This window comes from Oncorhynchus nerka, linkage group LG28 (assembly GCF_034236695.1).
Source record: "Oncorhynchus nerka isolate Pitt River linkage group LG28, Oner_Uvic_2.0, whole genome shotgun sequence".
In the NCBI taxonomy this organism is placed as follows: Eukaryota; Metazoa; Chordata; class Actinopteri; order Salmoniformes; family Salmonidae; genus Oncorhynchus; species Oncorhynchus nerka.
The window spans coordinates 74,355,473-74,377,930 of NC_088423.1; the positions used below are offsets into that span (position 1 = coordinate 74,355,473).

At 42.8% G+C, this 22,458-nt stretch overlaps 2 protein-coding genes across 2 annotated transcripts; both read left to right on the forward strand.

Annotated features, from left to right (window-relative positions):
* The first annotated feature begins 1,011 nt into the window (after positions 1–1,011).
* Positions 1,012–5,416, forward strand: LOC135565605 (melanocyte-stimulating hormone receptor-like). The gene has a single exon (XM_065013120.1). The coding sequence runs from the start codon at positions 1,486–1,488 to the stop codon at positions 2,500–2,502; it is 1,017 nt and encodes a 338-aa protein (XP_064869192.1). The 5' UTR covers positions 1,012–1,485; the 3' UTR covers positions 2,503–5,416.
* A 6,781-nt stretch (positions 5,417–12,197) lies between these two features.
* Positions 12,198–18,214, forward strand: LOC115112547 (tubulin beta-3 chain). The gene is made up of 4 exons (XM_029639633.2): positions 12,198–12,393; positions 16,100–16,208; positions 16,447–16,557; positions 16,836–18,214. Exons 1-4 carry the CDS (start codon positions 12,337–12,339, stop codon positions 17,906–17,908), a joined length of 1,350 nt encoding a protein of 449 aa, XP_029495493.2. The 5' UTR covers positions 12,198–12,336; the 3' UTR covers positions 17,909–18,214.
* The last annotated feature ends 4,244 nt before the right edge of the window (positions 18,215–22,458 follow it).

Below are 22,458 nucleotides of genomic sequence, written 5' to 3' on the forward strand. Positions count from 1 at the left end.
TCATTTTGCCATCAGAACAGCCTCAATTCTTAGGGGCATAGACTTACCAAGGTGTCAAAAGCGCTCCACAGGGATGTTGACTCCAACGCTTCCCACAGTTGTCAAGTTGGCTGGATGTCCTTTGGGTGGTGGACCATTCTTGATACACACGGGAAACTGTTGAGCGTGAAAAACCCTGCAGGGTTGCAGTTCTAGACACACTCAACCCGGTGCGCCTGGCACCAACCACCATACCCACTCAAAGGCACTTAAATATTTCGTCTTGCCCATTCACCCTCTGAATGGCACACACACACAAGCCATGTCTCAATTGTCTCTCAAGGCTTAAAAATCCTTCTTTAACCTGTCTCCTCCCCTCCATCTACACTGATTGAAGAGGATTTAACAGGTGACATCAATAAGGGGTCAAAGCTTCACCTAGATTCACCTGGTCAGTCTGTCTCATGGAAAGAGCAGGTGTTCCTAATGTTTTGGACACTCAGTGTAGACCATGACCACCACATCCTAGATAAGATACACGGCTGAGGCAGATGCATGTGTAATAATATCCCTTCCATAGTGTCTGGAGTGTCCCATGGGTGTTCCTAATGTTTTGTACACTCGTGTATTTGAGGCACATGAAGTATGCATTGTCTAAATCAATTGGTCACATCAGTTGTGCACAGTGCGCGGTAAATTCCATTTTAGTGCTGGGGAACATGTTCTCAACTATGTATTTGAATTACTTAATTAATTACTATTATGCTCTGCTCATGCGATTAGTAAGTATATCAATACTACACTCCCTCCATCCATTTTACTCCCTAATCTTGTTAAATACTTCCATGCGGGATCACGCGTTCATTAGAGTTTGTGTCAGTCTGAGAATCATGCGGTTGGCTTTCGCTATGAGAAAGGAGGAGTTAGAGAGGCGGTGGACCCTTTTAAGAACCCACTGTCACTTTATGCGCCTGAGAGCTCACTTGGATAGGCTTCAGTTCACGCATTATGATTGCTTGGAGCCTACTTGGACGTCCAAATGGTAGAGGATTTTCTCTCATGCGATCCAGCACCAAGGAGCTATTTTCAGACTCAGACTAGGATTCTCATCACTTGGAAATACCATACATGGACTATGTGCAAAATACAGCTGGATAAACCTTTGAATCTAAACAGTTACTTGGGAAAGAGACAATTTCACATGGATGATTCTCCACTGTGAGCATCTGGGCTCTTCACCCTGTGTTAAAGTTCGTTCTGGAGACCTCCGTTTGTGGGAAAACATCACTCCAATTTCAGGGTTGCGACATAAACGTGAGCTAAACTACTTTCACCTCACACATTCTGTGCTCTTTTTTTCCTGCGGTCACAGTCCAGTTGAAAAGGATATGATGTCTATATAATAACTAGTTAATTCTGTTACACTATAGAGACCACAAAGAAAATATTTTAAGGCTTTTTCTTTCCACCTCATCCAATAGCCTACAACAGCAGAGAGCAGCAGACATGATGGACAATACGTCTCAACATAACTTCATCATGCACCACCACATGGAGCTGAGCACCCTCACCATGTACAGTGAGAACAGCACCAACAACACCCGCGCCAGGGAGCAGAACTCTACGACCTGCTCGCTCCGCATTCCACAGGAGCTGTTCCTGACGCTGGGCCTCATTAGTCTGGTGGAGAACATTTTAGTGGTGCTGGCCATCATCAAGAACCGCAATCTGCACTCGCCCATGTACTATTTCATATGTTGCCTGGCCGTCTCCGACATGCTGGTCAGCGTCGCCAACGTAGTGGAGACCATAGTCATGTTGCTCACCGAACACGGGCTGCTAGTGGTCACACCTGAAATGCTGCGGCACCTGGACAACGTCATCGACATCATGAACTGCAGCTCGGTGGTGTCATCACTGTCCTTCCTGTGCACCATCGCCGCGGATCGATACATCACCATCTTTTACGCGCTGCGTTACCACAGCATCATGACCACGCAGCGCGCCGTGACCATCATCGCAATGGTGTGGCTGACCAGCATCACCGCCAGCATACTTTTCATCGTCTACCACTCGCACACCGCCGTCATTGTATGCCTCGTCACCTTCTTCTGCATCACTCTTGTCTTCACCGCTGTGCTCTACATGCACATGTTCATCCTGGCGCACGTGCACTCGCGGCGCATCATGGCCATCTACAAGTCTCGCCGCCAGGGCACGAGCATGAAGGGCGCCATCACGCTCACTATCCTGCTAGGGGTCTTCATCCTCTGCTGGGGACCCTTCTTCCTCCACCTTATTCTCATCCTTACCTGCCCCACGACCCCCTTCTGCACCTGCTTCTTCAGCTACTTCAACCTCTTCCTCATCCTCATCATCTGTAACTCGCTCATCGACCCGCTCATCTACGCCTATAGGAGCCAGGAGCTGCGCAAGACACTCAAGGAGCTGCTCTTCTGCTCCTGCGTCACCTTTCGATGCGATTCCATACTTGAGTGTCTATTTCCATGGAAGTTCACGTGACTGCAGGATTTGTTCAGGAATAACAGATTATTTGATATTTGCGGCACTATTAGGCGAATGCCTGCCATTGCTGTTGAATTAACTGAAATACATAGTTAATAAACTATGAGACCTCTGGTTGGATTGCGCAAAACGGCACAGTGCTACGTATGGGACATTTTACCAACCCCTGGCCTCTTCCATGTTGCAGGCCAAGCCATACATATATGCCATACATGCGTGTTGAACAAATGCTTGAACCATAATCTAAAGCATCTATATCTAATTATATACAGCAAATGTGTGATCAGAATTGTAACTCCCACAGTGTTAAATTTATCACTTTCTTAGAAATCATATGTAACCATCTCAAATAGCCTAATGTTAAACTAACAACTTTTAAAAGTGTTGATAAACCAACACCCCAAAAGTGATTGGTCCCTAGCACAATGGGTGTTGCAAATTCCGACTTAAATTAACACCTTATAAGAGATGATACTGTTACACTTTCTCAGTGTTAGCTAATTAACACGTGGTGTTACAGTAACTCATTTGGAGTGTTGTTTTAACTACTGCATATTTATTTCCCAGGGTTACTTTTTTGCTGTATGTTTGTTAGTGACAGAGACATGATTGTTGCATTCGATGGCTTTCAGTCATCTAGCCTTCACCAAGTGAGTGACTAAGTGGATATTTGATTTGATCCCACCAGAATCAACACTCAGATATAACACTCACAACACTTTTTACCTCAACACCGCGATTTTAACACCCTCAAATTAGCTATTTATATAACAGCAACTGACATAACTTTTTCAAAGATGCCAATGTGTGTAAAGGCTGCGGGTCCAGTTTTCTCAGGCACCAAGAAACCTTGGTATAACAGTACATTACTGTAAACTTTACAGTAATGTACCACAGTAATGTACTGTTAAACCAAAGTTGCTTTGGAATTTACGGTAACATACTGTACATTTTTTTACAGTAATTTACTGGTAAATGGCTGCCAGTAAATTAGCATAAAAACATGATTATTTTACAGTGTACTATGTAGGACAAATAGTAATTTGTGCTTTAATTGTATAGCCGACACTGGAAATAGACTTTAAATAAGATATAGCAAGTGTTCTGTCTAAAATAGGAATGAATTTCCCAGAATGTTGTTGGGAAGAGGATGTTGTTTGAAAGAGGCTATTGTTGAAGAAAAAGATCAATGGGCATACTGATATACACTAGCCCTAATGCTTTGTATGGAGTCAAAGAAAGATGCACAAATATTAGTAATTAAGTTGTGTTTTGTACAAGAAAACAATTCTGTCACGTTTTGATTAAATACAATTAGTGTATTGTGAAGTCCAATAATAACCTAATTGGTCTATATAGAGAGTTGCATTTTTATTTATTCACTCATTATTTGTTTACATCCAACTTCCAAGTATGTACAAAGACGTTTCACAGTATGATTTAGGCCTAACTTAGCCCACTTAGGCCTTTGACAAAAATGACCTATAAATTGAAATAAAACTTTTGGAATACAACTATTTACATGAAATCCAATCTTGAAACAGATCAGACATTTTAAGATTATCCTCACCATTTTAATGCAAATAATAATGTATGCATAGACAGAAACAAAATGTTTAATTCAATGTTTATTTTACAAGTAGCCCATGTAATGTAGACTAGCCATGTTTTTTAATTGTGTTATGGATGTACTGAATAATTTGAATGTTTCAACATATTTAAAACATTTTCAAATGCCTCAAGTGGGTATCAATATTCATCTCTTTAAACAATCCATGCTATTTTATGGCTATGTGTAAAAACCAAGGCTCAAACTTATCTCATTGTAAATGTGTACATTTGATTACTTTTTATTGTATTTCAACATATTGCTATGGTCAAATTGGACTAATATATACTGAACAAAAATATAAATGCAATATGCAACAATGTCAAAGATTTTACTGAGTTACAGTTCATATAAGGAAATCAGTCAGTTGAAATAAATTCATTAGGCCTTAATCTATGGATTTCACATGACTTGGCAGGGGTGCAGCCCACCCACTTGTCATACAGGTTCACCCACTGGAAAACCAGGCCCAGCCAATCAGGGGTGAAGCCATAGGTGGGCTTTAGAAAGCATAGGACCAACCATTTGCCAGCCAGGCCCAACCACCACCCAGGCCGGATGTGGAGGGTTTGGTGTGGTTACACGTGGTCTGCGGTTGTGAGGCCGGTTGGACATACTGAAAAATTCTCTAAAACAACGTTAGCGGCAGTTTATGGTAGAGAAATTGACATTAAATTATCTGGCAACAGCTCTGGTGGACATTCCTGTAGTCAGCATGCCAATTGCACGCTCCCTCAAAACTTGAGACATCTGTGGCATTGTGTTGTGTGACAAAACTGCACATTTTAAAGTGGCCTTTTATTGTCCCCAGCACAAGGTGCACCTGTGTAAATATCACACTGTTTAATCAGCTTCTTGATATGCCACACCTGTCAGGTGGATGGAATATATTGGCAAAGGAGAAATGCTCACGTACAAGGATGTAAACAAATTTGTGCACAACATTTGAGAGAAATAAGCTTTTTGTGAGTATAGAACATTTCTGGGACTTGTTATTTCAAGCTCATGATGGTGTATTATTTAATAACAGCATCAGTAATGAGGACAGTGATAGTACGCATGATAACAATATAATTATAACACTATTGTTGTCATGATATCATTTGTTGCTATAATATTGTTGTGCTATTGATAATTAATAATTACTAGTATTATTGTAATACTAATAATAACATAATTAATCCTAAAATATTTATTGTTCTTGTTATTTTATGTACAGTGTACATATTGCATGTCATACATTTCTTAATCATGTAATGTTTGTTGATGTCAATCCTCATTTCTTTTAGTCAGTATGTGATCCTGTGGATAAAAATGTTTTTCATAAAAAACTATTTTGGTCCAGAAGTGTAATTTCAATCTTTCTCATGCCACAAGTGATGTTATGTGATAATTAATTTAGTCCCCTCTTAAATACTGTATGTGTCTCTCTTGTCCATATAAAGGCCCACAAGCTCTCTGTCCCCAGTGTAACCTGGGCTGACCATCTGTCTAACTGCCTCCTCTCTCAGACAAGAGGAGAGGTCTCTATCGAGGCCTACAGTCCACTGCTCTTCTAAGTCCTCCAAATAAAGTTTCAATCACTTTTAATATATTATTAAATCATTTTGAAAGATAATAATTACTTCCTTTTTCTATTTCAGGTATCAATATATTTGAAGACACTATTTTGAATACAAGAATACAATTACAGTGGGACAAAAAGTATTTTGTCAGCCACCAATTGTGCAAGTTCTCCCACTTAAAAAGATGAGAGAGGCCTGTAATTTTCATCATAGGTACACTTCAACTATGACAGACAAAAAAAAAATTAAATCCAGAAAATCACATTGTAGGATTTTTTATAAATGTATTTGCAAATTATGGTGGAAAATAAGTATTTGGTCAATAACAAAAGTTTATCTCAATACTTTGTTATATACCCTTTGTTGGCAATGACAGAGGTCAAACGTTTTCTGTAAGTCTTCACAAGGTTTTCACACACTGTTGCTGGTATTTTGGCCCATTCCTCCATGCAGATCTCCTCTAGAGCAGTGATGTTTTGGGGCTGTTGCTGGGCAACACGGACTTTCAACTCCCTCCAAAGATTTTCTATGGGGTTGAGATCTGGAGACTGGCTAGGCCACTCCAGGACCTTGAAATGCTTCTTACGAAGCCACTCCTTCGTTGCCCGGGCGGTGTGTTTGGGATCATTGTCATGCTGAAAGACCCAGCCACGTTTCATCTTCAATGCCCTTGCTGATGGTAGGCTTTGTTACTTTGGTCCCAGCTCTCTGCAAGTCATTCACTAGGTCCCCCCGTGTGGTTCTGGGATTTTTGCTCACCGTTCTTGTGATCATTTTGACCCCATGGGGTGAGATCTTGCGTGGAGCCCCAGATCGAGGGAGATTATCAGTGGTCTTGTATGTCTTCCATTTCCTAATAATTGCTCCCACAGTTGATTTCTTCAAACCAAGCTGCTTACCTATTGCAGATTCAGTCTTCCCAGCCTGGTGGAGGTCTACAATTTTGTTTCTGGTGTCCTTTGACGGCTCTTTGGTCTTGGCCATAGTGGAGTTTGGAGTGTGACTGTTTGAGGTTGTGGACAGGTGTCTTTTACACTGATAACAAGTTCAAACAGGTGCCATTAATACAGGTAATGAGTGGAGGACAGAGGAGCCTCTTAAAGAAGAAGTTACAGGTCTGTGAGAGCCAGAAATCTTGCTTGTTTGTAGGTGACCAAATACTTATATTCCACCATAATTTGCAAATAAATTCATTAAAAATCCTACAATGTGATTTTCTCTCATCTTTTTAAGTGGGAGAACTTGCACAATTGGTGGCTGACTAAATACTTTTTTGCACCACTGTATATACAGCTGTATTAGCTTGGCTGATACAAGACCAGGAAGAGAGGAGGACAATTTGTTTTGAGCCAGTCTATACAGCTGTATACTTGCTATCATGGGATTGACAAATCATGTTTTCAAGATATTTTAAATATGGAGAGATATGTATGCAAAATGCATTTATTTTTAGTTAAGCTGCCCACTGAGACACAAGGTCCATTCAACTAGCTGACCCCGGAGTGCTTTTTAATGGGAGGAGACATTTTTAAACTGATGGGGGAAATTTAAAGCTGTTTATGGGCATCTTAATTAAGTTGGATAATTTTCTGATCCCCGTTTTAAAATCAAAGCCTTTGAACCATAACCTTCACAAATCACCTAGTTCCTTTCCTTCAGGTTGAAATGAAAAGCGTGTTTGTCTGTGAGCTTTCTAGTTTTCCTTTGCACTATTGTTTGTTGAATGACTTCAATTGGCAACCAAAGGCAACCAAAGTCAACCAAAGTCAACCAAATCAACCAAAGGCAACCAAAGTCAACCAAAGTCAACCAAATCAACCAAAGTCAACCAAAGTCAACCAAAGTCAACCAAATCAACCAAAGTCAACCAAATCAACCAAATCAACCAAAGTCAACCAAATCAACCAAAGTCAACCAAATCAACCAAATCAACCAAAGTCAACCAAATCAACCAAAGTCAACCAAAGTCAACCAAAGGCAACCAAAGTCAACCAAAGTCAACCAAAGTCAACCAAAGTCAACCAAATCAACCAAAGTCAACCAAAGTCAACCAAAGTCAACCAAATCAACCAAAGTCAACCAAAGTCAACCAAAGTCAACCAAAGTCAACCAAAGCCATATGCTGTATGCAAAAATGTGACAGGAGCTTTCTATCAAATAAACAGAAAAGTGGTTGAGCAGCATCTGAGATTGAGAGTGCGCTGATGATACTGTAACCTTTGGAACTTTGTGGATTTGTTTGTTTGGATGGACATAGTATCCTAACATCCTCATTAGAAGTAGGAGACAGAGCCAGAGGGCCACGGACTTCAGCCTGCCCTCCCCCCGTCCACCACGTGGTAGCCGGTCGTTGTGGGCCCTGGGGTAGGCTGTGTATTTTTGGAGGACTGAGCGCCTGGAATGCACTGTAATAACAGAGGGCTTTCATATAAACAAACATTTTCTTGTTTTGGCCCTTTATTAGGCATCAAATAGGAATTCCTGTCACTTCACTGAAGCAATAGGGTGGAGGGGGCTGACACTCAACTGGTGTCTTCTCCATTAGCTCTGCTGCACAAAGCTGCTCTGTTCACATCTTCCACTGCTTTGGTTTGAAGAACCAACATGCTTGCCCTCATTGTTGCAACCCCAAGGGAGGAAACTTAAACCCCTTCTTGACAAATGAGTCCTATAGATTAAGATTATTTCCTCTACAAACTCAAATTCATCATAGTGCTTTATAATAGTTTTGGTTTTGGTGTAGTACAATGTAGTACATGATGAAGTCAATGTGGACATAGTGTAACCTCAATCATGCCCCCGTTGACCTTGGGTGCATTCCAGGTACACAGGTTCTATACAGGTCTGCAGATTATCAATACAATGACAGTAGAAGTGCAACATTTCAAGAACCACATACAAATGATATAAGGATCTATGCAGAAAACTGCTCAGAAAATGTGTATCTGGAACACACCCCTTATGTAGGTGTGTCTCTACATGCACACAGTCACCCTGCCATGCCTCTGAGGTCACCACATCCAATCAGAGAACATCGATAGAGGCGATTAGGCATGTAGGGGTTATGGATGGATGACTGAGGTTGGGATGAGATGGGTGCAGTAATCACTTAGTGGCTGGCATCCAAATGAGAGCTTGAAATCCTGACAAGGACCTGATTGTACAGGCTCCATTGTACGGCTCCATACTGTGCGTGTTTTCCCCAAGAAAGTCTGGTCTGAGCCCAATGTCTCCTAGTTACACTGGAATCAAATTAGGTAACCAACATTCTTACTTGCCTGTTGATGCCTTCTGCCTAACCCTGTATAGGTTATATTTTCAACAATGGTCTATACAATGAACTGTACATAAGTATGAACTGTACGCTGTATGACACAGCCCCAATCAAAAAAATAGCACAAGTATTTCTGTGCATGGAAGCTTCCATGAAAATCTAACTACAGTATTATCTTCAGCAATATGTTAATTTGAAAGTGAGACATTACTGAGAAATGCTGAAATTAGCTGGTATGCTCATTTTTAAAGAGAGGTTAGATAAAGGGCAGTTTGAAACACTTAGGAAGACAAAACGTTAGGTATGGGGTCATACCAAGTGCCCAGTTTAATTGTGTTTGGGTGGGTTTCAAAAACTTATTGGTTTACAATTTATTTCCCCCCGGACATTCAAAATACTTCTCAGAAGTGGTTTTGTCTAGAAGAAGAGAGGTCCCGACCAACAAATTAAGTGAGTCGTAAACTCACTTAAGGCCTTTCAAATATGGATACTGTCTCGTCAACAGTGCTTCATGATGTGAACTGCCATTTTATAATGGTTGACCAGATAACCCTGTCATCAAGTCAACTGATGCCGTGTGACTCATCATGGCAATCCTCCTCTCTAACCTTACTGGCATAATGCAGAGTCAGAGAAGGATAGATAAGTTATGAGATGCATGATTTAATCATTTTGAAGGAGGGTTATATGACAGTAGCATCAATTTGATCAGCTTCACCACACTCTGTGCCACTATTGGGGCCCTTTATATCAAACATGTGAGAGAGGCTCTGGCAGTTTCTGACCACTAGATGGCCATATTGGCTTTGAGACATGGGAGGGGTGGACAAGCAACTCTTGACCAGTGCTGGCAAAAAATATAGCTTCAGTTTTTCTCATTACCCCCAGAATTGGCAGTGCATAGGCCAGTGTTCTACAGACCCACAGGATGTGGAGACTTTGGGGATTTTATTTAACTAGGCAAGTCAGTTAAGAACAAATTCTTATTTTCAATGATGGCCTAGGAACAGTGGGTCAACTGCCTTATTCAGGGGCAGAATGACATATTTGTACCTTGTCAGCTCAGGGATTTGAACTTACAACCTTTCAGTTACAAGTCCAATGTTCTAACCACTAGGCTGCACTGCCAGACTAAAGAACAGGGACATAATCCATGATTCAACTCTCATTAAATCCTCAACAGAGTCATAGCAGACTACCAGTAACCCAGAGCAGTGAGAGTAGGACTACTATTCACAATGTCTAATTAAAGTACCAACTCAAAATTTTCTAACCCAGTGAGATTCCATACATAATCCCTCTAATCTAGTTTTCCACTCCCAAGCCTATGGCAGTGTGGTCAATAGCGTAATCATTGGTGTTAGTGTGATCTTTAGAGGGACACTATGGTTTATTGATGTTCTAACAGGTGAACGCCCCTCTGATAAAGCACAGTTATCTCAGCTGTATTAGCAGACGAACAGGAAATCAACAGCTATCCCACACTGTGTGGCTGATTAGCGATGGAGGCTCGCTCACATTGTGTAGATCTAGTTGCTAAGCAGCAGTGGTTGGCAGACACTGAGGGGGCAGAGAGGAGGGGGATGTGGTGGCTGCCTCATACTGGTTTCTGTGCTCTGAGCAGAGGTTCCTCAGCTGTTGGTTTCACGGGTGTTGGCTTGTCATCCTCTCCACAGGCTCCGTGTGAAGACAAAGCAGGCCCAGACATCCAAAGAGACTAATGGCCCATCACAATCGTGTTTCTGGAAATCAGAACACACGGCTACTGGAACAGACACAACTTACAGTGTGAGATGTACTGTATGCATGTACTGTAGATGTCTCATACACACACGTGCACACACACACAAACAAGTACACAAACAGGACCTGCTTCATAGGCAGACCATCTGTCCATGAGGAGCGCCACTGGAGTCTTCCTCGGAGCACTTAACCACAACTGCTACCTGACTCAGCAATCAATACATATCTCAGCAGGCAGAGACTGCAGAGAGTTGAGGCATAGATAAAACATCCTTGGACCAGACTATTCACTGTATAATGATTGCAGTGTACATGCTAATAAGGGCCACAGCAGGGTTGTGGTCATCAGTGTTCAACGTGCTCTACTCTTCTTCCTCCCTGCATCTGCTGATACTGAATCATGTTTCTGAGATTACAAATATGGGACTCGCTTTGGGCAAAAAATATTTTGCTGTCAGAAATGGTTCATCTCTGTCATTAAAATATGTAGGTGTGAGTGATCTCCTAGTCTATAGAAAAAATGCGCCATGCCACAAGACTATGTGCACACAGAAAAATAATCAGTAACACTGTTCAGTGTTTAAGATCATTTTCTCTCCTCTCTCATCTCCCTGACATCTTGTTGTTGCTTTCACGTGACTCTGGGATTTTTCAAATGTTGGTGGTTGTGGTCATAGTGTTGGTGGTGGTGTGGTGTTTCTGACCAGCATCCCTTTGACAGCCACGACTAGCCAAAATCTATTACTGACCCTTACCACCTCTTAAGGATCCACCCCTTTTTTTCAATTTTCACCTAAAATTACATACCCAAATCTAACTGCCTGTAGCTCAGGACATGAAGCAAGGATATGCATATTCTTGATACAATTTGAAAAGTTAACACTTTGAAGTTTGTGGAAATGTGAAATTAATGTAGGAGAATATAACACATTAGATCTGGTAAAACATACTACAAAGAAAAAAACAACCATATTTTTTGGTACCATCTTTGAAATGCAAGTGAAAGGCCTTAATGTCTTATTCCAGCCCAGGCGCGAATTTAGATTTTGGACACTAGATGGCAGCAGTGTATGTGCAAAGTGTTGGACTGATCCAATGAACCATTGCATTTCTGTTCAAATGTGCCTAATTTGTTTATTAACACCTTTTCAAGTTCATAACTGTGCACTCTCCTCAAACAATAGCATGGTATTCTTTCACTGTAATAGCTACTGTAAATTGGACAGTGCAGTTAGATTAACAAGAATTTAAGCGTTCTGCCAATAGTAGATATGTCTATGTCCTGGGAAATGTTCTTGTTACTTACAACTTTAAGAGGTTTTTACCTTTACCAAATTTGAACCAGTTCGAAAATGAAATATCGGTCTGCAAGTCAGCCACGTCCCGTTAGTTTTCCTCTGACTCGCACTGGGATGCACTGCCGCAGGTGTCTGCCATTGGTCAGCGACCGTCTCTCTCAAGAACATAAATTACGTCAGCAATTGGTGGAAGGAACAGAGTACCCGTTTCGCCACACAGCAGACCTGCGCAAGATAAAACCTCCACTCAGCACATAACACTCCCTTTGCTTCCGTGTGCGACTGGGACCAGCGCCCTCTCCAACATCCGCAAGAAGACGTACGTAACACACAGAGGACAGGATGAGGGAAATCGTTCACCTTCAAGCCGGCCAGTGTGGCAACCAGATCGGAGCCAAGGTATAAACAAAGTAGATTATTTTAAATATTTTTACGCAAGTGCTATTGTGCCATTTTAAGCCTTGTGTAATATTTTTTAATGTAATGCATACGTATGTTTTTTTGTTACACCGAAGTTGTGGGGCGGCAGGTTTACTCGGTAACGTTAGGTTAGTTGAATAGTTTAGAATCCCCGCCTGTGTCGCAGATTGCGAAAGAGATGAGTAGATGGAACTAAACTCTGAGACGAAAAAGGAGAGGCGCATTTCACACTCCTTTTTTCTGGTTCATACACGGTCAATAGAGTAAACCGGGAGAGCCCACACCTTAAAACCAGACCGGAACTGTGACCATTTGTTTTAATGGTTAACGGACAGAGATCCACCATCTTTTGTAAACTGCGAGTGTATCATGCACAGAAAGGCGTGGTGAGACACTGTTGAAAACCACCACACCCTCGGGTGGACTGCGGGGTGGGGGTGGGGTGGGGTGGGGGGGGACAGACAGACAAAGGCTCGGACTGTTGGAGCTTGTCCAGCTGCGCAAACACTCCACTTAGGGTCCGAACACAATTTACAGGCCAATGTCACAATGACATGTATAGCTCTCTTTCTCAAAGCAGCTTCCAGTAGATGTAGTAGTTGATAGCCTATATAGATAGACATGTGACCTATTTGACTGGATCAGTACATCAAAGTTGTATTAATGGAGGATCAAATGATGATACCTGGACATTAGTTACCAGTCGCACTGACTAGTGGTTTGGGTTGCTCTCCGTTTTGATGGTTTATTAGACAGTGAGTCTTCAGGAAGGATATTGCCTAAATGCTGAAAGCTTTTCTATCTAAAGCTGTAATGCAGATTTTACAGTGTGTGACTGTGACTGTTTTTTTTTTAGCCAACAGTAGACAGCTTTTTATTTTGTTGCTGCTCTGTTTTGGATGGCTTCACCTGCACTTCCATTACCTGATTGGCTGGCTGTATGTGACCATCTAAAACTAAACCGGTCTACAGGTCTTCTCTTTTGTTGTGTTTTGACCATCTGGGGATAGCCTACATTAGTTCACTATGATCTGTGAGTCTCTACTGGAGCTGGAGATGATTTATCATGGATTTGTTCAACATGGTGGATCATAAATGGAAATGATTTCAGAGTGAAAGACAGGGGGGGGGTAATGATACTGTCTCGTCAACCTGACGGGACATTTATTATTCATAACATTTAAGGCAGCATTTTCTGAGCCTCAGGAGGCTCTGTAGGGATTTCGGACAGCTACGTAACCTCATCACCGTAATCAACCTCCTCACCATAATCATCATTACCCAGAACCAAATCTACAGCATCAGCTGAAACATACTTGTTTGACCACAGCTGAACAAGTGAACATGTGTCCCCTTTTCTTCACTCCCCTCTGGAGTATTTCACTAGTGACTCTGCTCTTTTGCTGATTCTGACCACTGTTTCTCTAATGGGGCAGTTGTTGGGAAAATGACTTGTTCATAATGCTCAGGTTACTCCCAACAAAGAAAAACCAGAGAGATGGGGGGTTGGGAGTGGGACTTTTTGTCGTCTGATATACTGCAATGGTGAGCTCATTCTGATGCTCAACTATGATATGGCAGTCTGTCTACTAGCACCACACATCTGCCAGTGCTAATGCAGTACATGATGAAGTCCGATGACAACGGAAGAATTCTACACTTTTGCCAGTGTAGCGATCGTAACTGAGAATGAGAGAGCAGAAATTCCCTACAGACTCTTTAGTCATCGAACTCTGTATTTCTCTATCGCTGTCTAGTGGTTTCCCTTTAATCTCTGTCTCTCCATTTCTTATTTATTGTCTGTTTCTTTGTTTGTCCCCTAGAAGAAACATTGCCAGATTGAGTTACAGAGCCATAATTATGGAACAAGAGGAACTCCTAATTACTGATTTAGATGGCAGGGGACGTCTGTTTGGGACAGGATAGATAATTAGAGAACTAAGGAGTATCTTCTGCAGAGGAGAGAAAGGGAGGGAGGGAAAGGATGGAGTACAGCACCTGGAGAGAGGAAGAGGGACACCATTGTCAGAGCTCAGACATAAGATGGTCTTCATACTGGGTGTGGTGCCCTTGGTAACAGCAGTCGGGATAGAGGAACGGTTGTTTTTGTCAACACACTGACACCGTATGTGATTAATCTATTAATCATTGCTTATCATCTATAAGTCTTTGCTAGGTAAAGCCCCGCCTTATCTCAGCTCACTGGTCTCCATCGCAGCACCCACCCATAGCACGCGCTCCAGCAGGTATATTTCACTGGTCACCCCCAAAGTATATTCCTTCTTTGACCGCCTTTCCTTCCAGTTCTCTGCTGCCAATGACTGGAACGAATTGCAAAAATCACTGGCTGATGACTCATATCTCCGTCACTAACTTTAAACATCAGCTGTCAGAGCAGCTCACAGATCATTGCACCTGTACATAGCCTATCTGTAAATATCCCATCCAACTACTTCATCCCCATATTGTTATTTATTTTTTTGCTCCTTTGCACCCCAGTATCTCGACTTGCGCATTCATCTTCTGCACATCTCACTCCAGTGTTTTAATTGCTAAATTGTAATTACTTCACCACTATGGCCTACTTATTGCCTTACCTCCCTAATCTTACCTCATTTGCACACACTATATATATTTTTCTATTGTGTTATTGACACTACGTTTGTTTATTCCATGTGTAACTCTGGGTTGTTGTTTGTGTCGCACTGCTTTGCTTTATCTTGGCCAGGTTGCAATTGTAAATGAGAACTTGTTCTCAACTGGCCTACCTGGTTTAATAAAGGTGAAATAAAACATTTAAATGTCACTTCATCTGTCTGGCTGTTGAGTGACACAAATATGGGATTAACACAATGATACCAATATGGGATCACTATGGGGCTTTTGAGTGACCATTGTTATTGTGTACAGTATCTTTTTGGTGTTTTTGTCTGCTTTTAGTGAATGCCCAGATGGTGTTTTTTGCTAATTAAAGGAGAACTGCACTTTGCACATAAGGACCTTCTATTGCATAGTAATGAGAAACTGTTAAATGGACAATATCTAATCTGTGATTTGATATGGCCACTTGGCATCCTCCTTCCAACTACGTGTCCTGTGTTTGCCCTTGATAGTGATGTCTGTGTGGGCCTGCGGGGGTCTGTTTGTGTTCTATTTTAGACTTTCATAGGGCTCTGTCTGTCTCTCTGTCTGATACACACACACACTGGCCTATACACTCAGTGACCGTATACATATTTGAAGTGATCAAGGGGACTTCATTAGGCAGTGCCCTCTTTTGTCTCTTTACCTAGCAACACACTTTGTGTGTGTGTTGAGGCAGAGAGAGCCTCTCCAGATGGAGTCTGTCCCCTCTGAGAGGGCCTCTACCTCAGTATGAGTCTAGCGGCCCAAGGGCCTGGGGGAGGGTGGAGACAGCTGGACTAACTGTTGGCTTAAATGGGGTCATGGATCAATGAAGCAGAACCCAGGACGGATGACAGACAAAGCCTAGACGCCCACTATCCCAACTTACATTGGCCCCCACTCCTCTAACAGTTTTTACTAGAGCTCCCCACTAATTTCACCTCCAAGTACCCAAGTGATAGTTCAATATGATCCCGACGATAAATCTGTTGAAGTTTCCATCCACTTTGCTTGTATAGAACTATGTGTTACTGGTAATGTTTGTCTTTGTGTTGTGCAGTTCTGGGAGGTGATCAGTGATGAACATGGCATCAGCCCTACAGGGAACTATGAGGGCGACTCCCCACTGCAGCTGGAGAGGATCAGTGTCTACTACAATGAGGCCTCATGTGAGTCTGATACTGGAACTAAATACACATCTACACAAGCCCAGAAACAACACAACACTAAAAGCCCTGTTGCTCAAATACTTGTGATGACCTGTTTCAGTTGAACACTCTCTCACTCTTTGGGGTTTATCTAGCCTTGAGAATATCCACTTTAATCCTATTGTACTGAACTTGACTGTGATATACAGTAGTATTTATTAGGGCGTTGCAGGTAACATCATCTGCTGTCTCTCCCCAGCCTCTAAGTACGTCCCCAGGGCCATCCTAGTAGACCTGGAGCCAGGAACTATGGACAGTGTTCGCTCTGGGACCTACGGACAACTCTTCAGACCAGACAACTTCATCTTCGGTCAGTATCTGTCCAACGTGGGTTAAATATGGCTGCAGTGCTTAGTGATTGCATTAGAAGAGTGTATTGGCAATAACAGTCAATCTGCCATTTACAGTCTTTTCTGCCATTAACAACATAAATAGTCTGTATTATTTCCTTTGAAGACATTTGCTTTTATTTACTTATAGTAAATGCTCCCAAATGTCATTAAAACAATGTAAATGTGTAGCTCCCTGTACAAATGCAGTGTTGATAACTGCTGAAGCTCTATCTTGAAGTGTGTTGTTGCCCTATAGGTCAGAGTGGAGCTGGTAACAACTGGGCCAAGGGCCACTACACAGAGGGAGCAGAGCTGGTGGACTCAGTACTGGACGTAGTCAGAAAGGAATGTGAGAACTGTGACTGTCTCCAGGGCTTCCAGCTCACCCACTCCCTCGGAGGGGGCACAGGCTCTGGCATGGGGACCCTGCTCATCAGCAAGATCCGGGAAGAGTACCCTGACCGCATCATGAACACCTTCAGCGTGGTGCCCTCCCCTAAAGTATCAGACACAGTGGTGGAGCCCTACAATGCCACCCTGTCCATCCATCAGCTGCTGGAGAACACAGATGAAACCTACTGCATTGACAATGAGGCGCTTTATGACATCTGCTTCCGCACGCTCAAGCTCCCCACGCCCACCTACGGCGACCTCAACCACCTGGTGTCGGCCACCATGAGCGGTGTTACTACCTCCTTCCGCTTCCCCGGCCAGCTCAATGCTGACCTCCGCAAACTGGCTGTCAACATGGTGCCCTTCCCCCGTCTGCACTTCTTCATGCCTGGCTTCGCCCCCCTCACGGCGCGTGGCAGTGCGTGCTACAATGCACTGTCTGTGCCCGAGCTCACCCAGCAGTTGTTTGACGCCAAGAACATGATGGCCGCTTGCGACCCGCGTCACGGACGCTACCTGACCGTGGCCATGGTGTTCCGTGGTCAGATGTCCATGAAGGAGGTGGACGAACAGATGTTGGCCATCCAGAGTAAGAACAGCAGCTACTTCGTCGAATGGATCCCCAACAACGTCAAAGTGGCCGTCTGTAACATCCCGCCCCGCGGTCTCAAGATGTCCGCCACCTTCATCGGGAACAACACGGCCATCCAAGAGCTGTTCAAGCGCATCTCCGAGCAGTTCACCGCCATGTTTCGCCGCAAGGCGTTCCTGCACTGGTACACCGGAGAGGGCATGGACGAGATGGAGTTCACCGAGGCAGAGAGCAACATGAACGACCTGGTGTCAGAGTACCAGCAGTACCAGGACGCCACCACCGAGGAGGAGGGAGAGATGTATGAAGACGATGAGGAAGAGTCAGAGAGCCAGGCCCGGTAAACACCTTGGGAGAAGAGCCAAGCTTGTGTAAACCCAGCTGACAAGAGCTTTGTCTGTGTAGCAGGGTTATCTGCCTCATGTACACTGTACTGTATAACCCTCCCTCCTATACCCCTCCCTGCTCTCACTGTCTTTGCTAACTGTTAGCCCCACCTCCCTTAGCCCTCTGACCAACTCATGGCCTACTGTTGATTTATCCTGTTGATAAAAACCTCCAGACCACTAAGTTGAATGGGTGAAATAAAGTGTCTCATAAACAGATGACGAATAGCCCTTAATTTCTTATAATAAACATGTTCAAGCCTGCTTTGTAATGAGCTTTTTCTGACATGTTTGGGGATATTAAACAAGAATAATATTATACACCATCTTGTTTTGCTACACTGTGTTCAGTGTTTGAGGTTGTTTTTAGTGGAAACAGGAACAGTGTATTACAGTACAATGACTAGGGGTCTTTCTTCTAGAAAAATAGGATAAAGCAGAGCCTTGTTGAACTTGGACTCCACTGCATGACTGTCCCATGTGGAGGTGACCTAGATGCTGGATAAAAATACTGGATCTCTGTCCCCTGGAGGTTGAGGCACACCTTGGGCAGCATGGGTTGAGTCTGGATAGAACAGGCTGTGAGGAGCTGAGATGGATGATCTACAACATGTGTCAAACTGATTCTACAGAGGGGTTGTGTGTGACATTTTGCTCCTCCCTTGGACTTAAGGTCACTGACTAGTAAGGAACTCCCCTCACCTGGTTGTCTAGGTCTTAATTAAAAGGAAAAAACAGACACTAGGGCTAGGCCCTAATGGAATGAGTTTGACACCGCTGATTTACAAGATGGAAGGCCTTCAGCAGGCTAATTACATACTCATCTGTATGGTCTAAAATGGCTAGGTGGTCCTGGAGTGTGCAGGCTCTTCATGTTTTGCATTTAACTCACCTGGAAGACCAGGGGAGTTGAATTTAGGCAATCACTGAACTGATCAATTAGTTTAGTTGGTCAGGTGTGGTGCCTTATTGGATCAAAACCCGGTTGCTTACCCCTGTTCTAAAAGGGGGCAGGAACTCTAGTGCATACGGTTAGAGCCAATTGATTTGCAGGACAAAGAGGAACAGGTGAAATGTGGAGAGTGCTGCAAATTTGACACATTCAAAAATGAATCAACAATCTCAGGAGAACACCTGCACTTCTTGAAGAAACAGGAAGAGCAGTGACTAGCTCGCTGGTTAGAGAGAGATGGAGGTTGTTTGTGCTCTCTCTTCTACAATGTATGGGGACAGTCGGCTGGGTGGATCACATGCTGGCGATGCCTCAACACTTAGAGCCTGTGGCAAGGGGCCCTGAACAGAGCAGCTCTTTATACAGTCTCACAGTGTCATAGCCTTTCTAATCTCAAAGATGCATCCCCACATAACACAGGAGGCCTGCCACCTCCAGCTTCCTCATGCAGTAAATAAACTCAGCAAAAAAAGAAACGTCCTCACTGTCAACTGCGTTTATTTTCAGAAAACTGTGTAAATATTTGTATGAACATCAGATTCAACAACTGCGACACAAACTGAACAAGTTCCACAGACATGGGGCTGCAGGTAGCCTAGTGGTTAGAGTGTTGGACTAGTAATCGAAAGGTTGCAAGATCAATTTCCTGAGCTGACAAGGTAAAAATCTGTAGTTCTGCCCCTGAACCAGGCAGTTAACCCACTGTTCCTAGGCCATCATTGAAAATAAGAATTTGTTCTTAACTGACTTGCCTAGTTAAATAAAGGTAAAATAACATTTTTTTAAATGTAACTAACAGAAATGGAACAATGTGTCCCTGAACAAAGGGGGGGGGGTAAAAAGTAAAAGTATCTGGTGTGGCCACCAGATGCATTAAGTACTGCAGTGCATCTCCTCATGGACTGCACCAGATTTGCCCGTTCTTACTGTGAGATGTTACCCCACTCTTCCACCAAAGCACCTGCAAGTTCCTGGACATTTCTGGGTGGAATGGCCCCCACCCTCCGATCCTACAGGTCTCAAACGTGCTCAATGGGATTGAGATCCAGGTTCTTTGCTGGCTATGGCAGAACACTGACATTTGTGTCTTGCAGGAAATCACACACAAAATGAGCAGTATGGCTGGTGGCATTGTCATGCTGGATGGTCATGTCAGGATGAGCCTGCAGGAAGGGTACCACATGAGGGAGGAGGATGTCTTCCCTGTAAAGCACAGCATTGAGATTGCTTACAATGACAACAAGCTCAGTCCGATGGTGCTGTGACACACCGCCCCAGACCATGACGGACCCTCCACCTCCAAATCGATCTCGCTCCAGAGTACAGGCCTCGGTGTAACGCTCATTCCTTCAACGATAAATACGAATCCGACCATCACCCCTGGTGAGATAAAACCGCGACTCGTCAGTGAAGAGCACTTTTTGTGTTTAAACCCTTTACAATGAAGATCTGTGAAGTTATTTTGATTTTTACAAATGACCTTTGAAAGAATGGTGTCAATTTTTTGGGGGAAAAATAACGTTCCCAAAGTAAACGGGCAATTTTTCAGGACCAGAAAATAGAATATGCATATAATTGACAGCTTAGGATAGAAAACACTCTAACGTTTCCAAAACTGTAAAGATATTGTCTGTGAGTATAACAGAACTGATATTGCAGGCAAAAGAATGAGAAAAACCCAACCAGGAACGCAGCCGTTTCTAAATAAGAGTCCCTTCCTATGCTTCCCTATTGAGCAGTGAATGGGATATCAACGAGATTCCTTTTTCTATGGCTTCCTTAATGTGTCTAGTATCACAAGACATAGTTTCAGGCTTTTATTTTGAAAAATGAGCGTGTACAACAACATTGCGTCAGTGTCCACCTGATGGCTCTTTGTGTATTTCTAGAGCAAAAGACAACAGGTAGCCATTTTTCCACCCGGTCTTACTGAAAAAAGCAACCACCCATAGCACAAGTTCCAGCAGGTATATCTCTCTGGTCACCCCCAAAACCAATTCTTACTTTGGCCGTCTCTCCTTCCAGTTCTCTGCTGCCAATGACTGGAACGAACTACAAAAATCTCTGAAACTGGAAACACTTATCTCCCTCACTAGCTTTAAGCACCAGCTGTCAGAGCAGCTCACAGATTACTGCACCTGTACATAGCCCATCTATAATTTAGCCCAAACAACTACCTCTCCCTCTACTGTATTTATTTATTTTGCTCCTTTGCACCCCATTATTTCTATCTCTACCTTGCACATTCTTCCACTGCAAATCTACCATTCCAGTGTTTTACTTGCTATATTGTATTTACTTCGCCACCATGGCATTTTTTTTGCCTTTAACTCCCTTATCTCATCTAATTTGCTCACATTGTATATATACTTATTTTTCTACTGTATTATTGACTGTATGTTTGTTTTACTCCATGTATAACTCTGTGTTGTTGTATGTGTCGAACTGCTTTGCTTTATCTTGGCCAGGTCGCAATTGTAAATGAGAACTTGTTCTCAACTTGCCTACCTGGTTAAATAAAGGTGAAATAAATAAATAAAAATAAATGGTAGAGGAAAAGTATTTGACACTGTTAGCAAAGTAAAGGCCATATCTAGTTCTATTAACACATTATAGAGGAGCGATGAGAAGAGCTACTTGAGAAATTGCTCTATAATGACCACCAACACAAAAGCAAGATTCATCTTTTCCTTTCTTGCTCTGGCATTCATGAGCTGACGATGCCCCTGTTGGTTTAAAACAAGCAGATAAAGACTGAAAAAGCAATGTCCCAAAGCAATCTTCACCAAATGCTAACTCAGATTTGTGTAGCTCATTTTTTTGAGGAGTTAAGCCAGAGCTAGTGATACAAGAAACAAAATGCCACGTTATACAGGTTGATTTATGAATGTTGTATCATGCACGCATGCATCAAGTGCATACCAATACTGCCTGCAAAAACACCAGTCAATGGTTGCTGTTACATAAACTGCCCGCGAGGTATCGCTGCAGAGCAGTACTCCTGCGCTGACACATCCAGAGAAAACATTGGAATCATTCCGTGTGATGCTGATGACAGAGAACCCAAGAAGGATACAGGATATATTTGCGAATAAAACTGAATGCACGGCGTTTGAAGTGTCCAACGTCAATCATATACGGATGAAATATTGTTGTTTGGAGGTCGACAATGGGGTAAGTATACCTGTCTAGGGAATGTTAGCTAGCAAGTAGTCTAGCTAGCTAAACTAACGACAGTTTTGCTAGCTAGCTAGCTATTAATACAGTGATTTTAGTTTTCATAGCTAACATTGCCGTTTAAAGTTGCTGGCTGCCTGGCTTATGCAAGTCTTCCAATGTTTTAAAACTCGGAACCTTCTTACGTGCTACCCTTTCGTTTTGTGGGTAACGTTAGCTAACTAGCTAGTTGAGATACTATTACATTACTATATAGAGGGCTAATGTCAGAAATCCTTGAAGTTCCAGAATGTAGTGATATGGCAGCCATATTGGTCAGGGAAATATCCAAAACAGTCTAAATTGAATAAACGACAGAGGCATACTCCCGATTTTAGTT